The sequence below is a fragment of the Salvia hispanica genome, chromosome 4, assembly GCF_029641045.1.
Source record: "Salvia hispanica isolate PSC_SH4W2 chromosome 4, Shi_PSC_v1, whole genome shotgun sequence".
NCBI lineage: Eukaryota > Viridiplantae > Streptophyta > Magnoliopsida > Lamiales > Lamiaceae > Salvia > Salvia hispanica.
The window spans coordinates 4,496,483-4,516,740 of NC_142695.1; the positions used below are offsets into that span (position 1 = coordinate 4,496,483).

At 36.0% G+C, this 20,258-nt stretch overlaps 3 protein-coding genes across 3 annotated transcripts; 1 reads left to right on the plus strand and 2 right to left on the minus strand.

Moving 5' to 3' along the window:
• The first annotated feature begins 3,067 nt into the window (after positions 1–3,067).
• Positions 3,068–6,534, plus strand: LOC125194123 (PCNA domain-containing protein). Its single transcript, XM_048092172.2, has 7 exons — positions 3,068–3,244; positions 3,317–3,406; positions 3,510–3,664; positions 4,409–4,529; positions 5,823–5,942; positions 6,023–6,093; positions 6,165–6,534. The coding sequence occupies exons 1-7, from the start codon at positions 3,137–3,139 to the stop codon at positions 6,412–6,414; spliced, it is 915 nt and encodes a 304-aa protein (XP_047948129.1). The 5' UTR covers positions 3,068–3,136; the 3' UTR covers positions 6,415–6,534.
• Positions 6,486–13,887, minus strand: LOC125194121 (ABC transporter B family member 2-like). Its single transcript, XM_089070040.1, has 10 exons — positions 13,437–13,887; positions 13,297–13,351; positions 13,014–13,189; positions 10,479–10,939; positions 8,914–9,834; positions 8,381–8,820; positions 8,064–8,305; positions 7,734–7,981; positions 7,258–7,670; positions 6,486–7,184 (listed from the first exon to the last, which is right to left on the minus strand). Exons 1-10 carry the CDS (start codon positions 13,719–13,721, stop codon positions 6,640–6,642), a joined length of 3,786 nt encoding a protein of 1,261 aa, XP_088926166.1. The 5' UTR covers positions 13,722–13,887; the 3' UTR covers positions 6,486–6,639.
• A 1,774-nt stretch (positions 13,888–15,661) lies between these two features.
• On the minus strand, positions 15,662–19,629 carry LOC125193769 (RNA-binding (RRM/RBD/RNP motifs) family protein). Its single transcript, XM_048091643.2, has 4 exons — positions 19,218–19,629; positions 19,016–19,114; positions 17,493–17,789; positions 15,662–15,953 (listed from the first exon to the last, which is right to left on the minus strand). The coding sequence occupies exons 1-4, from the start codon at positions 19,599–19,601 to the stop codon at positions 15,819–15,821; spliced, it is 915 nt and encodes a 304-aa protein (XP_047947600.2). The 5' UTR covers positions 19,602–19,629; the 3' UTR covers positions 15,662–15,818.
• Positions 19,630–20,258: the final 629 nt, after the last annotated feature.

Below are 20,258 nucleotides of genomic sequence, written 5' to 3' on the forward strand. Positions count from 1 at the left end.
TCTTCCCGATACTGGAAGTACTCATCACGTCCCTCCAACGTGTGCACAATGCGGAGAAAAAGATCTCGGCTCATTCTAAAACGTCGGTGAAAAACATTTGGGCCCCACCTTGGATTCTCGGCAAAATAATCTGCGAACAGACGTTCATGCGCTACGTCGTGCTCGCGGGGGACAAACGTCCGACGTCGTATCGGGCGAGGGACCCGCGCCTCCGCCGCCGCCTGCTCCCGCTGCATTTGTGCCAAGCATTTCGCCTTGGCTTCATTAACGGCATCGAATAAGGCTCGAGTCAAGCCCCGTCTGTAGCCATCCGATGTACTCAAATCGTAGTCGTCGGGATTCATTTTTGAGACAATGAGAGAGAATAATTGAAGAGAAATTGAATAGGTGTGAAATTGGAGTGTGTGAAGTGGTAGAGAATTGTAGTGTTTAAATAAGAATTTTTTTTGAAAAAATTCAAAAAAATAAAATAAAACGCGTGACCATCGTCCGTCGCATCGTCCGCGTCGTCCACAGTGACGGACGATGTATCGGACGCAGACGATTGTTAACCCATCGTCCGCTCCATTGCGGATGCCCTTATACTATTTAAAATGAAATATAACTACAGTATTCATTTTCTGAACTGCATGAAAGGTCCCTAACTTTTGCATTTGTAACACTAGTGACCCCTAAAAAAAATAGCACCAGAGGAGCCCAACGTTAAATATAATCACGAATCATATTTTTTCGGACCAAATTACCCTCAGGCCCTAAAAGGGTATTTTTGTCACCCCATTGTACTGCTGACATGTGATTTCTTCCATATTTCTGTCAGCAACTTCTTATGTAATTTTCTAATAAGTTTTTATACTTCATACGTAATTAAAATTTTGTCATTATTTACACTTTCTAATTTTTTATAATATACATATTTATCATTATCTGCATTAATTAATATGAACATAATAAAACGGGACCATTTCTTCCTTATAAAACTCATTTTTTAATATTTTTCTGTGTTTTTATTTCCTGTAATTTATTTTATTTACATTGATTTATGATCAATGTTATTTATTATGAAAATATCTTAATTTTGCAGTATTAATTTATAAATTTACATTGTCTTATTTCAAATATTATTGTTAATAAAGAAAAAATCTTGAAGGATTAAATAGCTAATATCATATGCTTGAATTTTTTCAAAATATTACTCATGTTTCAATTTTATCATGAATGGCAAGAAACTATGCAAATTTATATCTAAAGATTGAATGTTCATATGATGTTAAAAATTTCAGTTTGAGCTAAATTAAAATTACATCAATAAAATATCTCATAAAAATCACCTTAAAATTAGGCTTAGAGTAACAAATTAGTTCGATGATATATAATGAAATAATAATTTAAATGTCAATGTTTTCAATAAAATAATTATTTTATCATTTAAATAAAGGTGAAATATTTTTTATTCTGTATATTATTGATTTGTATTTTATTGCATAAATAACTTCACTTTTCCATATTTTTGTTTCTCAATGAATTTCCTACATGATATAAGTACTACTCCATCCGTCCCAAGATATTAGACTCATATACCACTTTAGGGTGTCCCAACATATTTGATCCATTTTTATTTATGGTAAAAATTTACTTTACTACCAACTCCACTTACACCACTAAAAAACACCTCCTAAATTCATGTGCCCAAAAGAAGTGGGTCTAATATCTTGGGACGGATGGAGTATATTGTTACCACTAACTAGAAATAGAGAGACATAAGAATTTATTGGTACGAATATTGACAAAACTTTAATCACGTAACCATTTAAGAAGCTGCGAACAGAAATGCGACAGAATTCATATATTAGCGAATTTAGGGATTGCCAAAAATGCCCTTAAAGCTATTTGGGCATTTTTCGTCCGAAAAGTGGCTAAAGAACATAATTCGTGATTATATTTAACGTTAGACTCCTCTAGTGCTATTTTTTTTTGTTAGGGGTCACTGATGTTACAAGTGCAAAAGTGAAGACCTTTCATGCAGTTTACTCTTTTTATTTAAGAGTGAACTACATAAACGGTACCTGATCTTTCACTTTCGCACATAAATGGTACCTGATCTTTATTTTATATCGTTCTTGGTACCCCATGACAAAAATAACCCTAGGTACTAAATATATGATTTTTTTGTTATGGGGGATATTTTTGGAAATTTCAATCAAATAGAACCAAATATGTGATTTGTTTTTCCTTTTTTATTTCTTTTATTTTCTTTAGTTTATTCTTCTTTCTTTTTTCTTTATTTTCTTCTTTCTTTTTAATATTTTATCTTCCATTCTTTTTTCTTTTTTTCCTAAGTTTATGTTTCCTCTTTTTCTTTTCTCTTCTTTTTCTTCTTTCTTTTTAGTGTTTATACATACATCTAATTGCATTCATGATACAAATCAATAACAAAACACCTAAATAAATTAATTATTTAAAATAATTAAATTAATTAAATATTTTAATTAAATTATTTATACTCATTTTAGGGTTGAAACACATAACTAAAAATATTTCACTCTTTATCATCATGAATACAATTCACAATTTTAAATTTTAACTAAGACTATATTGATTAGTTATTAATTTAATATAAAATAATAATTATTATTTATTAATTATTACTAGTTTTTACTATTATAATAGTAATATTATTATAATAATTAAATATAAGTATAAATATAATTATGATTAAATATATTTAAATGATATTAAAAAATAAATTAATTATTAATTTATAAAATTAAAATAATAATATTTATATTGATTAATCATAATATTACTATAAATAGTGAGGAGAATGAGAGAATGTATTATAATATCACTTTTGGCACTAGTTTTGTCAATGTCCAAAATATCCTTTATGACACAAATGGAAAAATGAATTTGTTTAGAGGGTATTTTGGGATGAAAATTACATCAAGTACCAAAAATGTGATTAATAGATACAAAAAACGATATAAAATAAAAATCAGGTACCATTACGTGCGAAAGTGAAAGATACTGTAGTTCACTCTTTATTTAAAGGATACTTCGAAAATCCCCAAATAGGCAATCCGCAATCTCCTCCCTCATTTTTTGCGGGGAAAAGGAGACGGTCGTCGTCGGCGACATAATGAGCTCGGCGGCGGCCGTAGATACTGAGGCTGACTTGGTCTGCGAATTGGACAGCGTACGAGGCATTGTAGATGCCCTCTGCTCCGTTCGGTGGAAGCGCTTTCAGGTTTCTATTCCGCTTCTCTCCCATCTCTCATTTTCAACAAAAGCTCATCTTAATCGGCCTACAATCAATTAGGATGCTCTCGTAGAATTATCCGAACACGGTATAGTGATAATCGTCGAGGAAACCGGTTGTCTTCAAGCCAAGGTTTACTTACAACGCGAGGTACTATTCATTCGTTTTTTGTAGGTCTTATTTATTCTATTATACAACTGCAAATTACTTTATGTTTAATTCAACACTTGTGGTTTGTTTCTTCGTTTGGTAGTTATTTATCAAATATGATTACGCGGCGACCGGCCGGCCGCGATTTGGGGTGAGCTTGGGGCTCTTTATTGACTGCCTCAATACATTTTCAGTCCCGGGCAGGTCGAACGTTCTCGAGCTTCGCTATCCAGGCCCCGATATGCAACTCATGCTCCGGTTCGGATTTTAACATCTCCACTGCTTTGTTTTTTTGTGTTGTATATCATCGGCCACTCTATTGTGCTTGGTTTTGGAATTTTCCGACTTTGATTTTGATACTAAATGCATTCATGTTGTTTGTATTCCTTATGCTGTGATTGCTAGGAATTAATGGACTTGTTTTCTTAGTGTGCATTTGTCATCAGGGATTTGGTCTCTGTCCTTACTCTTAGGAGAGGATTTTGTTGTGTAGATTAGTTTTTAACTAACTTAAAAGGTTACTATTGATAAAAATGTTGATTTGGGGCGAGTTTGCAGATAAGTGGAAGTTGGAAGGAGAAATTCATAACATCTTTTATGTTATTAAACTCTCTGATTTTGAATTTTATATGGTTTTGAGTTTTAATGAACTTAAACCTGTTAATTTTTTGTCTTGCAAATGTAAAACTCCTAGGCAACGGAATGTTTTATTTGTAATATTCAAGACTTAAGACGATAGGAATACGAGGACCTAAACTACAATGGACTGTTATAAGGTGAAGTGCTAGGATAAAATATGTGTGAGTGAGATAGATCACAACAATCTTTGATAAATGCAATCTACTGCATTCAGTGTTGACTGTTGAAGGCATCTGAAAAATGTCAACCGATTAATATGTGTCATATGCTCAACATATTACTTTTTTTTTCTGAGGTCTTTTGTTTATTAAAACATTTATTTTAATTAGAATCTGATCTGCTTACTTATTTTGCATGTTACAGATCTGTTGATTCTCCAGATGCCTGCATTTATGCAGAGATAAGGACAATTATTCCAGAGACAATCTCATGGGACTACAACTTTGAACCAGCAGGAAGCACTCCTCTTAGTTTCACGGTTAAAGTATTTCTCGTTCCCTTATGCAATATTTTTAATTTCTATAAGTATAATGATCAGAATAAGTTACTCACTTGTACGTAAGCAGATCTAATATGTCCTAACATATAGTTACCAAATATTGAACATAAGGAATAAGAAATAAGAAATGTAAAATTAGGTTCTCCTCTGGAAGATAAGTACTCTTGTGATGTCCATGTGCTAAATCTTGTATATGTGGCCTAAATTCACTGAGCCCAGTCTCCAGCCTAATATGCTGTAAAGTCTTCAGCACTCTTGTGCAAAAGGTAATGCCATTGTCACCAAGATCTTTTACCAGAACTTACATCTACTTGCACATAAATTTGAGCTGATTACTCCGCACTATCTCTCCTTCATGGCTTCAACTCAACATATAACTTAACTTGCCATAGCTACAATTAGTAAGTATGTGTACAACCAATGATCAAAAGAGATATTCATATTATTGACACTTGTATATGAAAGTTTGACATGTCAAGCATCTTTTTTGGATTTTTTGGTTTAAATTCTTGAAAGTTTAAACTCTTGCTACCTCCCATTGTCTCTAAAGAGTTTCAAGTGACTTGAAGAATAGATATAGTGATATACCCAGAATGGTCCTTGAAAGTTTACAAAAGCTGTTGGGTCCTGCATGTTCGAGTCCTATAGGATGCAAGCTCCCTTGAAAGCTGTAGGGTCTTGTTTGGGTATACCAAGGTTGAGAACCATGTATTCTTTTGCATCACAGAATCATATTTTAGTAGTAGTGCCTAGGTTTAAAAATGCGCTCTAAGCCATGAGCCATAAGCCTCAAGGAAGTCTGAGACGTAAGCCCAAGGAGAAAATTATAAAAACACATGATATTCTAGGAGATGAACAGACAATTCATCTTAATCTTCAACCATGCTCTGCAACTTGGCAGGTATCAGGCATCCCGCATCCCTTACTTTTTCAGCATTTATCATGAAGTCGTTGAACAGTCTCATACTACTGGATAAGGCAGGAGAAATATACTGGTTATTAGTTACTGCACAGATGTCTACACAAAAATGCTAACATATCCACATTAGTTTTTTATTTCTTTAATTTTCTTATATCATGGAGATAAATAGTCATAAGACTCGTACCGACCAAACTGATTTTTATTTTTCTCATATCATCCCAATGTATCTACTATCTACTATCCACATAGTGATGCTTCATGCTTATGATCCATAGTTGATACACTTGGCTTTTATTTGGTAATTAAGAAAATGTTGAACGGTTATTCTATCAGCAAAGTGATTTTTAATCTATTAGTCTGCAGCTCTAAAGGAAGCTATTGATGACCTCGAATGGCCTGGCTCTAGCATTCAGATATCATTACAGCCATCACCCCCATCTGTCATCTTCAGGGGTGAAGGCCACGGGGACTTGCAGGTACACCTTAAATAATCTTTTCAGTTAGTTCAAAGAGCCCATTCTTTGTCCAAAGATTACCACAGTCTGTTTGCTTGCAGATAGATTTCAATTACTACGCCAATACAGACCTTCTGATTGCATTCAGCTGTGATCGCCAAGTTTCACACAGGTTTCTTTCTTGTTAGCCTATAATGCGCAGCTTCGTGACTCTTACTGAAGTGCTTATTCGTGTCTGGTCAGGTACAAATACAAGTTCCTGCGAGCAACAACTTCAAACATACCAGCTAGTGTCCTGAAAGACAATCGAGGGAGCAAGGCCACAATTGGCAGAGGTGGCATGCTCAAAATTCAGCACCTTGTTTCAGTGGCGAAGCCCTCTGTTCTCCATCCCCACATTGACTCGGCCGGCTATCAGCAGCCCAGCCGCATTGCCTATATTGAGTTCTTTGTCAAGCCAGAAGTTGAAGAAAGTAATGCAGATGATGATTAGTAGATGATAGCTCCCTGGGGATTTATTGCTTAGATGATGCAGTAAAAGTCTTCTTTACAAGAAAATGGATATGTATAAAACACGTATGAAAAGATTTTTATTGATTTTCCCATTTCAACATATAGCAAACATTTCATATTAATTATAAAAAACACCACGTCGAATACTTTCCAACAAAAACAATCACATACATCTGTTGAAAAAAATTGTGTATAGCTTAAGCACTTAGTGTTGCTGTTGCCTCTGTAGGTTTATCAACTTGTAATAGGCACCATCTTTGTTCTCTACTAGACTTGAATGAGTCCCTTGCTCTATAATCTTGCCATCTTGCAACACCGAGATTTGATCTGCATTTTTTATGGTCGACAGCCTGTGCGCCACCACCACAGTCGTCCGGTTCTTCATCAGCCTGTCGAGTGCTTGCTGCACAATGCGCTCTGACTCCACATCCAAAGCGCTAGTCGCTTCGTCCAAGAGCAGGATCGAAGGGTTCTTTAGAATTGCCCTCGCTATGGCCACTCTTTGCTTCTGCCCTCCGGAGAGCTGAACCCCTCGTTCCCCCACCCGGGTTGAGTACCCTTCTGGGAGCCCGCTGATGAAGCTATGCGCGTTTGCAAGCTTCGCGGCTTCCATTATTTCACCCTCTGTGGCTCCCTCTTTGCCATAGAGGATATTCTCATAGATGGATGTGGCAAACAGAGCTGGCTCTTGCTGCACCAACCCTATGTGTTTCCTTAGTGACTTGAGCTTAAGCCTCTTTATGTCCTTACCTGTATATGAATAGTATCTTACATATTTTGACTAGGAAAATCATATCAAATCTTGAAATAAGAAGGAACATACCATCTACCAACACTTTCCCAGAAGTGGGATCATAGAATCTGAGGATTAGTGCAATGACAGAGCTTTTGCCTGATCCACTCTGGCCTACTAGTGCCATACTTCTTCCAGGATGAACTCTCAAGTTGAAGTCCTTGAAAATCATCACGTTTGGCCTTGACGGGTAGCTAAACTCGACATCCTTGAGCTCGATTGAGCCTTCTACCCGCACAACCTCTTCTCCCACGTCGTTCACAATCTCAGTCCTCCGGTCCAGCATTTCAAACACGGATGCCACCATCCTGTTCCCCTTGAGAAGGTCTGGTGCCATTGCTAGCGTCTCGCCCATAGCTAAGGCCGTCACAATCAACACCATGAATGTCTTCATCACTGACTTAAACCCGGAAAGCCCCTTCTCCATGAGAGTAGAACCATACCTAATTTCAACAAGTTAGTTTTCATATAAGAAGATCAACATATGTATATACACACATACATACCATAAGGCAAGACCGTAGGATGAGAAGATGAAAAACTGCGAGACTCCATAGAAGATCCCGGCAGCTTGGCCACGCCTGAATGAGCTCCTTGATGGCTCAACCAGCTCGCGCGCATAGAGACTAACAACCTTCTCCTCTGAGCAAAACGCTGCAACTGTACGGATGTTGCTCACGGCCTCTCCAGCAAGCATGTTCGCTTTGAGATACGCTTTGTTCAAGTCCACACCATAGCCTTTCATGAACAGTTTCTGAAGTTGAAAACAGCAATCAGTATACATATACACATATACATAAAGTAGATAGCACTGATTGGTTGAGTTTGAGAGGTACCTCACTAATATGGCCACTGATTATCAAAGGATATGTTGCAATGACAATAAGAGTAAGCCTCCAGTTCAACATGAAGGAGATGACAAACGAAGTCACAACAAGGCCTACATTCTGCAACAGAATGGTCGAGTGATCAACGACCACCGTCTTCAACAGCGTCGCCTCACTCTCCAGCCTCGATGCTAGCATGGCGCTCGTGTTGTTCACATCATCAAACCATCCGATCTCGTTCCTCAACATAGCTGCAATTGACAAAAAAAGTGTAATGACACCATTTTTTCATGACAAAAAACAGCAAGATTGTGGCAATGTACTACCAGTGAACATCTTCTCTCGAACACGAAGTGTGAGGCGTTCTCCCATGATCCCGAAGCTGAGATGCGTGATGGCGTGGACGATCACAGTCAAGACAGCACCTCCAGTAAAGAGGAAGGCGATCTTCTTGACTTCCCGACGCGTCGTGTCCCAATCCATGTAGTAAGACACAAGAGCTTGCGTGACACCAAGCGCGAAAAGAGGAAACTGCGCCCCAGCAATGAACGCGCAGATAGTGCCGGAAATGCCATAAAACCAGTCTGGCCGCACCATAGCATACAGTCTCTTCGAAGACACCTTAGCCGGCTTCACAACATTGTCACCTCCATCACCACCAAACCTACTTAAAGACTTCTCAGATCGAAAACTTGCACCAAGGCTCCTTGTTGTACGCGACAGCTCCCTCGAAAACTTTATGCTACCTTCCCGCGAATACCTAATGCTGCAAGCAGTGGCAGACGCAGAAAAATATGTTAGTAGGGGCTTTTTGAACCTATCTTTTTACAATCAAATAAGATGATTCGGTCTTCATTACCTGAGAGGGCGGCCGCTATGAGAGGGCAAGCGAGCCAAGGTGGACGAGGCGGCCTCCTGCAACTGAACAAGCGAAGCATAAGCGCTATTCGGCCTCGACATAAGATCCTCATGGCTCCCAGTCTCCACAATGGCCCCATTCTGCACAACAGCAATCACATCCGCGTTCCTAATAGTAGAAAGCCTATGTGCAACGATCACGGTAGTCCTCCCGACCATCACACGGTCGAGAGCCTCCTGCACACTCTTCTCGGACTCAGCATCCAGCGCGCTCGTGGCCTCATCCAGCAGCAAGATCGAAGGGTTCTTCACAATCGCCCTCGATATCGCAATCCTCTGCTTCTGTCCACCAGACAGCTGCACCCCTCTCTCCCCCACCTGAGTCTCAAATCTATCAGGAAGGTTGCTTATGAAGTTGATAGCCTCAGACAGCTTCGCAGCACGTGTGATCTCCTCATTGGTTGCATCATTTTTCCCATAGAGGATGTTGTCTCTTATGGTGGTTGCAAACAGGGCAGGCTCTTGGTTCACCAAACCAATCTGCTGTCTGAGCCATTTGAGGTCAAGCTCTCTAACATCGTTCCCATCGAGCATGACGTGTCCGGACAGCGGGTCGTAGAAGCGCTCTATCAGGGATATGACGGTGCTCTTCCCGGAGCCGCTGCCTCCGACGAGGGCCACGATTTTCCCGGGTGGGATGTCGAGGGAGAGCTTGTTGAAGATGACGACGTCTGGGCGGGAAGGGTAGCTGAACTTCACGTTCTTGAACTTGATGTGGCCTTCCACTTTGTTTGGTTTCTTCCCGTGTCTCGTGGCGTTGCTCTTGCTCGTCTTGTTCCGCTCGATCATCTCGAAGATGGGGTACGCGGCCGCCTTGGCCCGTATGAAGGCCGTGATGTCCGGCGCTGCCTGCCCGAGCGACCTGCGATGACCACATGATCATATTAGTTCGGGTGTGGGCAAATGAAACAAATAAATATAACAAATATATCCCGTGTCAGTGTAAAGAGAGAACTGAAATCGCTATATAAATTAAATTTCAGCTTTATCATACTTTAAGTGTATCTAGACTTTAAATTTAGTCTAATTTAAAAGATGGACAAACCAATTAAATTGGAATATATCTAGGCTTTATATTTGATCTACTCTAATTGGAGGGTGGTCCAAACCAATCAAAATAATTGGACTTTAATTTGTCTAATTCAAAATAGGACTGGTCCCAATCAATATACATCTAGAATTTAAATCTGGTCTAATTTGAGAGAGGGGCCAAACCAATTAGAAAATAGTATGGACTTTAATTTGGACTAATTCAAAGAGTTGATCCAAACCAATCAAAAAACAATACTCTAACCGTCTCCGATTAATTGTCACTCTTTGACCGGGCACGAGTTTTAAGAAATATAAAGAAAAGTGAGTGGAGTGAGTTAGTGGAACGTGAGACCTATTTACCATTTATGGTAAAAGTGAAATATGACAATTATTGAAGGACGGACCGAAATAGAAAAGAGTGACAATTAATCGGGGACGGAGAGAGTATTTTTTATAATCATTTTATGAACTTACAAGCCAGAGATGACAACATTGAGCATCGTGGTGAAGGACTCTCCACCATTGGCGATGTTCTTATGAACGACGACGCTGGTGTACCACACGAGCAACGCCCACGAGAGGAAGAGGACGCAGTGGAGCGTCCCGAGCCCAAGCCCCTTGGCAAGCCCGGCTTTCCTCCCATACTTGTATGTCCCCAAAAGGGATTCTGTGTATGACTTCACTGCCTTCTCTTCTCCCACAAATGCTTGCACCGTTCTAACGTTGCCTATCACCTCTTCCGCGATTTCTCCAGCTTCGACGTAAGATTTCCGAACCCTGGCGATTAGGCCGGTCGCCACATAGGCGTAAATCCCACCGGCGATTGCGATTAATGGCACTATGGAAAGTGTCACCAAACTGATCTGCCAAACTCTCATGAAACCAACGGCGAAGCCTACTATGAAACGACTCACGTAGTGCAAAAACTTCCCCACCTGCATATATTATATGTACGTGAACACAAATTAATCTACACTTTTTAATTAACTCATGAAGTTACATGTAAAGATGAAGGATTTGTGGAGCTTGTTTTAATTTAGTGTTATACTATATGTAACTGTCCTTGACCATGCATGTTCCTAGGGCTCGAATCGAGTCTAGTCAATTCGAGCTCGAAATAGGGTTTCAGTTCGATTGATGTACAATCGGATCGGGTTCAAATATGATAAAAACACACATTTTATGTTATGTTTGTTCCTATAATAAATTATCTATCCTACCAAACTGTCCATTTGGCCTTTACTGACATGAATTGAATATTTTTATTTTCATAACAATTTAATTGCATTAAACATATGTTATTCCAATACCATCTACAAGAATTACAAGATAAAATAAATTAATACATGGATAGTAATAAACTAGTATAAAATAATATTTAATACATGGATAGTAAAATACTAGTATAAAATAATGAAAATATATTTGAATATCCGACTTGACAGGTATTAAGGTATATCAAGAAAGGCGACCACATGGAAATAATAAATTATGGTCACGTTTATTTCTCTACTATCCAACTGCACCCAAAATATTTATGGGAGTGCTGATCTATTCAAATAAGGGAGATTGGAATTTGAAACCCTTCCCAACCATCTAACCAAATGAAATAAATGCAGATGAACATATACGCATTAAATACACCACAAAAGTCAGTTTCAGAGAAATTAAAGCCACTCGAATAAACGAGGGGCAGCCTCTCCCACATCTATTCACTATAAATAAAACCTAAATATCTAAGATTTTTTTTTTTGTTGAGAAAACCTAATTAATTAACTAAGTACTTCGTCAAAGACGCAAATATACTAGTAGTATAATATTCTAAAAAATAAAATAAGCTATGAATAATAGATAAATGTCAACAACACCGCATCGACCAACTCATCAAATTTTGCGCTTTACCTTTCATAGGTAAATACCGTATTATTGGAAAATGGTACTATTATTTAAATTATAAGTAAAATTTGTGGGCCTAATGGAATTTGGAAACATGTAGTATTAATGAAACATAACATCAAGATTGCATGTACCTCCCCACCCAATTGAATTATAAATAAGAAAATCCTCAATGAGAAATTAGTAGTGGAGTAGTAATTTTTTTTACAGTAGTGGTGTTCAAATTCAAACTAGGAATAGATGCCTATTATAAACAAAATAAATGTAGCAAAGTCACATGTGTATTTTTCGTGATTAAATTTAGGAACTTTGGAGTAGTTTAGGAAACACAGCTGTAATTCCTAATGTAGCACACAAAAATAGGGGAAATTGGTCTCTAAAATCATGAACTTTGCCTAAAATTTGGTATTTCCCATGAACTTTGAAATTGGTATATAATATTACAAACTTTGCATTTTATTTGGTATTTCCCAAACTCACTCAAATAAGATATTTTCATCAAAATCTTATTTAATATAGGCAACCTTGATATGTTTTATAATATTTGAAACCACTTTTTAAGTTCATAACACGTAGCATAAAAAGTCACGTTGAAAACTACGTTGATTTAATTGTGTCAAGTATGATAAAAAAGCCTCGTAAGTTAGTCAAATATAGCTATAAACATGCCGTGGGAAATACCAAACAAAATGCAAAGTTCGTGATATTATATACCAATTTCAAAGTTCATGGGAAATACCAAATTTTAACCAAAGTTCATGGTTTTAGAGATCAATTTCCCCAAAAATAGTTAGGAGGACTATTATTAGGTGACTAATTGACGCAAATAATAATGAATGAATTAGTTAGAGTAATAAAAATGAAGGGCAACGATAAATTTAGTAAATTACATGATTGGAATTTTGTCATTTTAATAGTTCCCTAATTTAAGAGATTTTACACAATTACCCGTCACATAATTACAAAAGTACTAGCACTCAATTATTAATTATTAGGCTGATATGCTTGCTGAATTATTTTTTTAAATAGGGTAGGGGTAGATAGTAAATCAATTTAGATAAAATTACCTTTGGTTTACAATTTATGTATATTTATCTTTATTCGAAAACGAACCTTTTCGGAAATGGCATCCTGAACAAGGAGAATATCGGAAGTAATCGCAGAAATCACTTCACCGGTGGAGGCTTCGGTGTCGAAAATGCTAATATCTTGATTTAGCATTGATCGGAGATAAGCCATTCTCATCTTCGCCGCTTGCCTCTCCCCAGAATGCATCCAACACGCCACCTCTAATATACATACAAACACATATAATTATATATCATCTCTCTCTTCACACACACACACACTAACAAACAAGTATTCCTATTATGAATTATTTGTGTAATTAATTTACCTGTCCATGAGGAAAACAGAATGACAATGCTCAGATACAGAAAGTCCAATGAATACTGCAAAACACAACAAAAAACACTTTCAAAAATTGTTGAAACAAACACTTAATTTACAAAAAAAACCTAATTTATGTGAGGATACCATAGCAACTTTGTGAGAGGCTTCTTTAGGAAAAAGATAGGCCAATCCAATTATATTAATCATTTTCCCAAAGTAAATGAAGAAAACTGGGACTGAAGCACCATGCACACACGCGCCGATCGATCCAACAAGCATCAACAAATAATCATAGCCATCCGCAAACGAAAACATTTGCGCGATCCCAACCGTTTTCTTACTCCCCGATTTCTTCTTCTTCTCGTCGTCTTCATCTTCGCCACCAACCGAGAAATTAGAAGCCGCTCCTGTCGCAGATTGATGACTCATTTCTTCTAAATGCTTAAACAAGAGGATTTATTTGAGATATATAGTAATTTCTATGAACAAATAGAAGTAGTAGTAGTAGTAGTAGTATTAAGTGTATGGGGTGGAAGTTAGATATATGAAATGGTGTAAATTAGCGGTGACTATTTAAGGATATTTATGAACATACATGTACATCTATACACACACATATATATGTGATATGTGAATAGTGATAGTGTGTGTATTTGTGTGTGCTCTTAATTTTAACAGCTTTGGGCAGAAAAGTTGAAGTTGTAGAATTTATGATACAACTACTTCCTCCAACCAAAATCGTCAAAGTCGTCTTGACTTTCACAGATTTAACATTGCATACAACCAACTAAAGAATAATTATTAAATGAGTCCAATGATATTTACAAATTCAATAAAATACGTGTATTATATGTACTACTTCAAATTTGAAGTAATGTTGCTAACATTAAAAAAGGGGCACCTACTTTTCAAATTTGGCATTTAAGCATATTAAGAAACACTGTGATGTCTATTAATTGATGAATAATTGCACGCTTTTATTGAATTACTACTTAGTACGTATTATGTGTAAAAGTCTATTATTAAGTAATGAATTAATTACTCATGGCTCTATGATCTATCCTTTAGTGGGAGTTTACAAAATTGTCCAACTGTCGAAATAGTAAACTATATGTGACATTTGAACCAAATTTTATTGAATATTTGGCAAAATTTACATACCTATTTAACACACACTATAAATTTACAACGTAGAAACGAATTTAGTACCAATATACTTATCAGTTAACTTTGGCAATTTCTAATTAATTTGATTCGCTCCTTAATTTTTGTTTCCTAATTAACTTTCGTCAAACTTTCTAAACGTTTCCCTCAAAAGTTAAATAACAGGGTTCTGATACTTAATTTAATTAATACTTCGATTAACTTTCTTGAGGTCATAATATATATCCATAATCATTCTTTAATTTATTTATTTTTTGATGAAATGTTTGTTGACTTCAATATTTAGTTCGGTCATATTGCAGTTTGCACTGTATTATCAGAATATGTTTGACTTTTTCTTCCCCGTCACTTGTAATAATCACGTTGACATCAACGTATATGTTTAAACATGTAATCTTGTTACCTCTTTTCTTTAGGAACACGGTGTGATTTGAGTTACTTTTTCTCCAATATGTTTCTTTAGTTTTTTTTTTTGTATTTTATGTTTTGTTATTTTACTTTTGTTTGTTTCTATATCTTTTGTCATTTTTTTAAAAAAATACTATGATTAAGTATAAGTAACTAATAGTGAATTATTTATTACTACTATAATTTATGATAATAAAAGTATATTTTCATTTTGAAATTGGATTCGATCTTGTACATAATTAGATTCCTGAAAAAATGTTAGTTTTACTTAAAATAAACTAATCCCTAATTTTTAGAAATTAATTATATAAAAAAGACTAAATTACCTTAATTGTGTATAATTTATTACTCCTATTATATAAATTAAGAAATAATAAATCATCCCAAACTTATAATCACGTGTACTACGCAAAAGTTACTATCAGCATAAATTAAGAACTAATAAATCATCCCTAACATTAATTCGCCGTAAAGGCAGTTAAAGAATTATTCAGTTTTGTTCACTAATATAGTAGCAGGATAAGATAATTAACAAGCCAATCCTATAACTTAACTAAATCTATACCCAATCCTATAGCTTTGAGCCTTTGACCAATACACTGTATCTAAATAAGTGGTGAACTTCTAAAACATGCTAGTACTATATAAGAATCGATTATATAATTATGATGTTATGTGATCGTTAATATGTTAATAAATTAATCAGCAATATCAGTATGAATATGTAACACACCTCTTTGATCTTTCTGCACATGACTCTTCTATCTCAATCCCTGTTGAGGTGTAACACTGATGAGTGAGGATTCAATCAATGTACTATTATTAATTTACTACTCATGACCACAAAATTGAGTCAGATAAATAAATTTCCAACATTACTCATTATCATCAAGAGTACATGTGCAGGACTGAAAATGAGCAGTGCTTCAAGAAGCGGGACGAGCTAAACCTATCTCAAGACTCTTCGGGCTGTTCTGCACTTGATTCCGCCTCACTCTCAGCAGCATCGGAGTTTGATTCTTCTTTACTTTCGGAAGCAGTAGAGCCTCTTTCACTAAATTTTAAACGAATTGGTCTCCCCAATAATTCCTATGCAAAGAGCATTCACAGTATTATGTCATCACAGTATTCAAGGAAAGGAATCATGGCAATATCAAGTAATTTGGTATATTTGGAAAGCATGGTTTCTTCCTTCGAGCAATAATATTAGTAATGATGAGAATTCTTCAATTTTCATTCATATGACTATAAAAGCAGCATAACCATAAAGGCATAAACAAGAGGGACTGCACCACTTTTTAGCCAGCTTTAAATCTTACCATAATTATGATAATGATGGACACAGATATCATCCAGAGGCAAGTTACATCTATTTACTAGGATATTGTATAAATGCATGTGTTTACTATTGATAAAGAAATAGACATTCTCAATTAATTCTAATTTCGAATCTTTCTGAAAAGGGTCACCACAAATTTCAGCTACTTTACTAAATAGCAATTCAAACTCCTGAAAATAACACAATAACTACAATAAGCCATGAGATAATGGAAATTTACCAGTTTTGTCAGTTTGGCCTACAATGAGGTAATGGAAATTTACCAGTTTTGTCACTTTAGCCTAACCATACTAATGTTTCTTATTGTGTATAGGTTCACATTTATATATCTTTTCAGTGGCATTTTTTAAATGGCATTTCATCAAGTCCTCCACATGGAACTTCATTCCTAAACAACAATTAGAGCATCCACACCATCACGATTCGGGAGGGTGGATGTCACAGGAAGGAACGAAAAAAAAGGGTGGCTTGACATCTCACCATGCGCTCCTCGGACAATGGGGACACGGTGTGAAGTATTTCATTTTTTAGTACCCCAATTCCATCTATTCCCACTTATAAATACCACATCCCCTCATATTGTTTTCACACCAAAACATCTATCTTTTGGAAATTCAAGAAGCAAATAAAGGCATCTTGTATACTGTCTTGCAGAAAGTCTTTACACATACACCAGTACTATGAGCTCACAACAATTGAAGAAAGATTCGGATTTTTAATTATGTAATTTTCGGTTTTTTTAGGATTTAAATTAAGTAATTTTAAATTATAATAAATTTCATATTTTAATTAAATTGCGGATTTAATTTAGTTAGAATGTATAATAAATAAAAGAAATAAGAAATAAATAAAAATTACAGGGTGGGACATATGAATAGTGTAAGGAAAGGGATGGTGGGTTGTGGGTGTTGTTTCTTAAGTAATGGATGGGATAAAAAGTGGTGTGAGGCCCAATTAAGAGACGAACGGCATTGTGGATGGCCTTAATAAGAATCAAACTATTTCTGTGTGCTGACTGTGTGGGTGGAGCCAACAGCAATATGCTGACTATTGGATACAATAGGGACAAAAATTGCAAAGATTACAAATTTATGCACATTTTCCTCCTAGCAGTCTCAGAACAAAATCTTATGACTGAGCCATAAAACCTCATTAAACTCTGTGACATAAGTAGACACAACTAATTTGAAATCTTTAAGAGCTATTAAAGTAGTTGATACGCTGATATTATCTGAGAAATTAAAAATAAGTAGAATTAAATGAGCCTTAAGATAACAGTGGTTGATTACCTTCCCATCTAATTCATTAATTGCAGATTCTGCTTCCTCTTTGGTGGCAAAAGATACAAATCCATAACCAGCTGATCTTCCTGAAGGATGACTATCAAATATGACCCTTGCTGAAACAGGATTGAAGTTGGATGAAAATAGCTCTCGGAGATTATTTGATCTCACTTTCCACGCAAGATTGGATACATAAACCCTGTGGCGGGTCTCTCCAGGCGGAGGGACTATTACAGGAGCAGGACGAACAGGTTTCTTGAATCTCTTAGCAAATTGTACTCTGATAATTCGGCCCACCACTTCCTGCATAAATAATAATCATGCAAATGGAGTACAATTTAGAAATGGATACCAAAGAGATCAACAATAAAAAGCATAACCAGAATTCAGTTCTTTTGACTGAGAAGTTGTAAACCCCTTGAAACTCAAATGACTACAGACTACAGACTACAGTGAAAAGGTGACCAGTTTCTTTCACCCCCATAATTCTGTAGGAAGATAGAGTTTCGAGAAATACATACAGTTAGGTCTTTTCAGGAGCATTAACAAGATACTTCCAGTTAAAATGAACTCTACAAGTTCCTCTATTATTGCTAAGTTGCAGGACAGTGAAGACACCACACCTTTGATACCACCAATCTAACATAACAGATGCTGGTCGTGAAATCAAGAACCTAAAGCAGTGTGTCGAACTGTATCCATGCATAACACTTTTATCTAAAGCTTAGTGCCTGATCACATGGATCCAAACACTCCTTTTTGAATAAAAGTACCTATGCAACAAAATTTGTTAAACTATCATCTTCTAAGGTCCAACTTTCCATGAATCTTCATAATGCAGCAGTTTTGTTTTAGCTTACTCTGTTTCAACAAGAAATAACATCATCGCTTCACACAATATCAATCATCCTGCTTAACTAGAAACACAACAATGAACGAATGGACCTGTTAGATCACAAAACCAAATTACAAGTCAATTCAAACAAAGCAATAAATATTAAAGAGCATCAAGCTTGGCTCAAGCCTCAATAGCATTCTATCAGGTCGAACAAATCAAATGCACAAGCCAGGATACAATATATATCATTTCATAGTTTAAGCACATGTGAAACACGGAATATCCAAAGACCAGCTTGCAAGATTGAACCAACTCAGAAAAATATGTGATAAGAAACTGTAAAACCAGAGTCGGCCAATGGCAACAACCATAACTACTTCCAATCTTTCTCATCATCGACTCCTTGAGTTGCTTCCATTTCTTCTCGACGAGTTAACCAAATCACCTTGGGGAAAATGAAAACTACCAAAATCTACAACTTGATTTCAATGCAGAAACCATCCTACATAAATTGAAGCTGCTGCAGAGTGTTACTCCAACTAAGTTAGAGAAGCTACCCGTAAATGTATAATCATTTGACATCTAAACTTAGCATTCACACAAAATATAGAATCCACAGCCTAAACAAGAAACTAAAGCAAATATACTCAATTGTAGAATTCAAAAACTAGCTTGTAAAGTTCAAACTTACATAAGAGTCAAACTTTTCGATAGCAGCCTGAGCACCGTCGCCAGAAGCCATCGTAACAAACGCAAATCCTCTGTTCTTCCCATCTTTCTGCTTTATAATCTTCAAAATTACACATCACCGTAAGAGCCACAACCATAAAAGTGTTCAAAAAACATTAGAATCACACACACTTAAACCAATTTTTTTTAAAAAGTGTTCTAACCTCAACGTCCGAAACATCGCCACATTCACTAAACAGTGTCTTGATATCAGCGACGGAGAAGGACCACGGCAGGTTCAGCACAAACAGCTTTCTTCTGATGTTAGCATTTCCGGATTTTTCAATTTTTTCTCCTTCTTTTTCTCCTTCTTCTTCTACAGTTGTTTCTTCTGCTACAGCTGTAAGGCTCTCTGGAGCTGATTGCAGCTGAAAGGAAGACCTTTTCGATGTGTAGCGATAACTGAATTTGAGTGAGGGCGGAGAATTGGCGACGGCAAATTTGATTGAAGATAAAGATTTGTTGGATGAATGGAGATGGAGTGAAGTTGGAGGGAAAGATGAGAAGATGGAAGATGCCATTGCCGCCTCCTTCGCTCCCAAAGCCATGGCTTTCTCACTCGGATGGATTCAATCCTCATATTTTAAGGGTTTATTTCTATTTTGGATAATACTAATTTAAATTACTTGTATTATAGTATTATTTTAATTTTAACACAAATAAAGAAAGTTTAATTTTTTTTTTTCTCTCAATTATATCGCCCCTTTATATAAAATGATCGCTTTTGATAATATTCATTGCTTCGTTTTAACGAAAAAATGAATGAAAAAAAATCATTTTAATGAAACATTGGTCATTTTAGCAAAAAAAAATCCTTTAGTATCTGAATGATATAATTCTAAAATTTTGTATATTTGTGATTGATATTCTGATATTCATTTCGAACCTTTCTACACTAATTAGAATTTGGCTCTTGTATTTTAAATCACTATAACTCCTTTTTTTTTCTGAGCAAATTGGTTGGATAGAAATATGCATTGCAATAACATCAAAACATAATTTCTGTTTAGTTTGATGCTTGTTTGATTGACCCAAATTCAATAATAAAAAAATGTAGTATGGAGTATCACTTTGCTAGAAATATTATTACTGCGTTGTCGAATTATTTTTTTTTCCTTGTTCTACGTGGACAACAGGATTTTTTGGGGGAATTTTGCTTGAATTATGGCTTAATTTAATATGGGTTTCCCAACCTTGAATAATTA

Bases quoted from the DNA above. Each gene is read 5' to 3' on its own strand.
- LOC125194123 (XM_048092172.2), top strand. From the start codon at position 3,137: ATGAGCTCGGCGGCGGCCGTAGATACTGAGGCTGACTTGGTCTGCGAA. The intron at 3,407-3,509 runs GTACTATTCATT...TTCGTTTGGTAG, and splicing joins AGGTTTACTTACAACGCGAG to TTATTTATCAAATATGATTA. The intron at 5,943-6,022 runs GTACACCTTAAA...GTTTGCTTGCAG, and splicing joins AAGGCCACGGGGACTTGCAG to ATAGATTTCAATTACTACGC.
- LOC125194121 (XM_089070040.1), bottom strand. From the start codon at position 13,721: ATGAGTCATCAATCTGCGACAGGAGCGGCTTCTAATTTCTCGGTTGGT. The intron at 8,306-8,380 runs GTAGTACATTGC...TGTCAATTGCAG, and splicing joins TCGAGAGAAGATGTTCACTG to CTATGTTGAGGAACGAGATC. The intron at 7,671-7,733 runs GTATGTATGTGT...TGTTGAAATTAG, and splicing joins TCCTACGGTCTTGCCTTATG to GTATGGTTCTACTCTCATGG.
- LOC125193769 (XM_048091643.2), bottom strand. From the start codon at position 19,601: ATGGCTTTGGGAGCGAAGGAGGCGGCAATGGCATCTTCCATCTTCTCA. The intron at 19,115-19,217 runs GTTAGAACACTT...GTAATTTTGAAG, and splicing joins GCGATGTTTCGGACGTTGAG to ATTATAAAGCAGAAAGATGG. The intron at 17,790-19,015 runs GTAAGTTTGAAC...TTATTTATGCAG, and splicing joins TCGAAAAGTTTGACTCTTAT to GAAGTGGTGGGCCGAATTAT.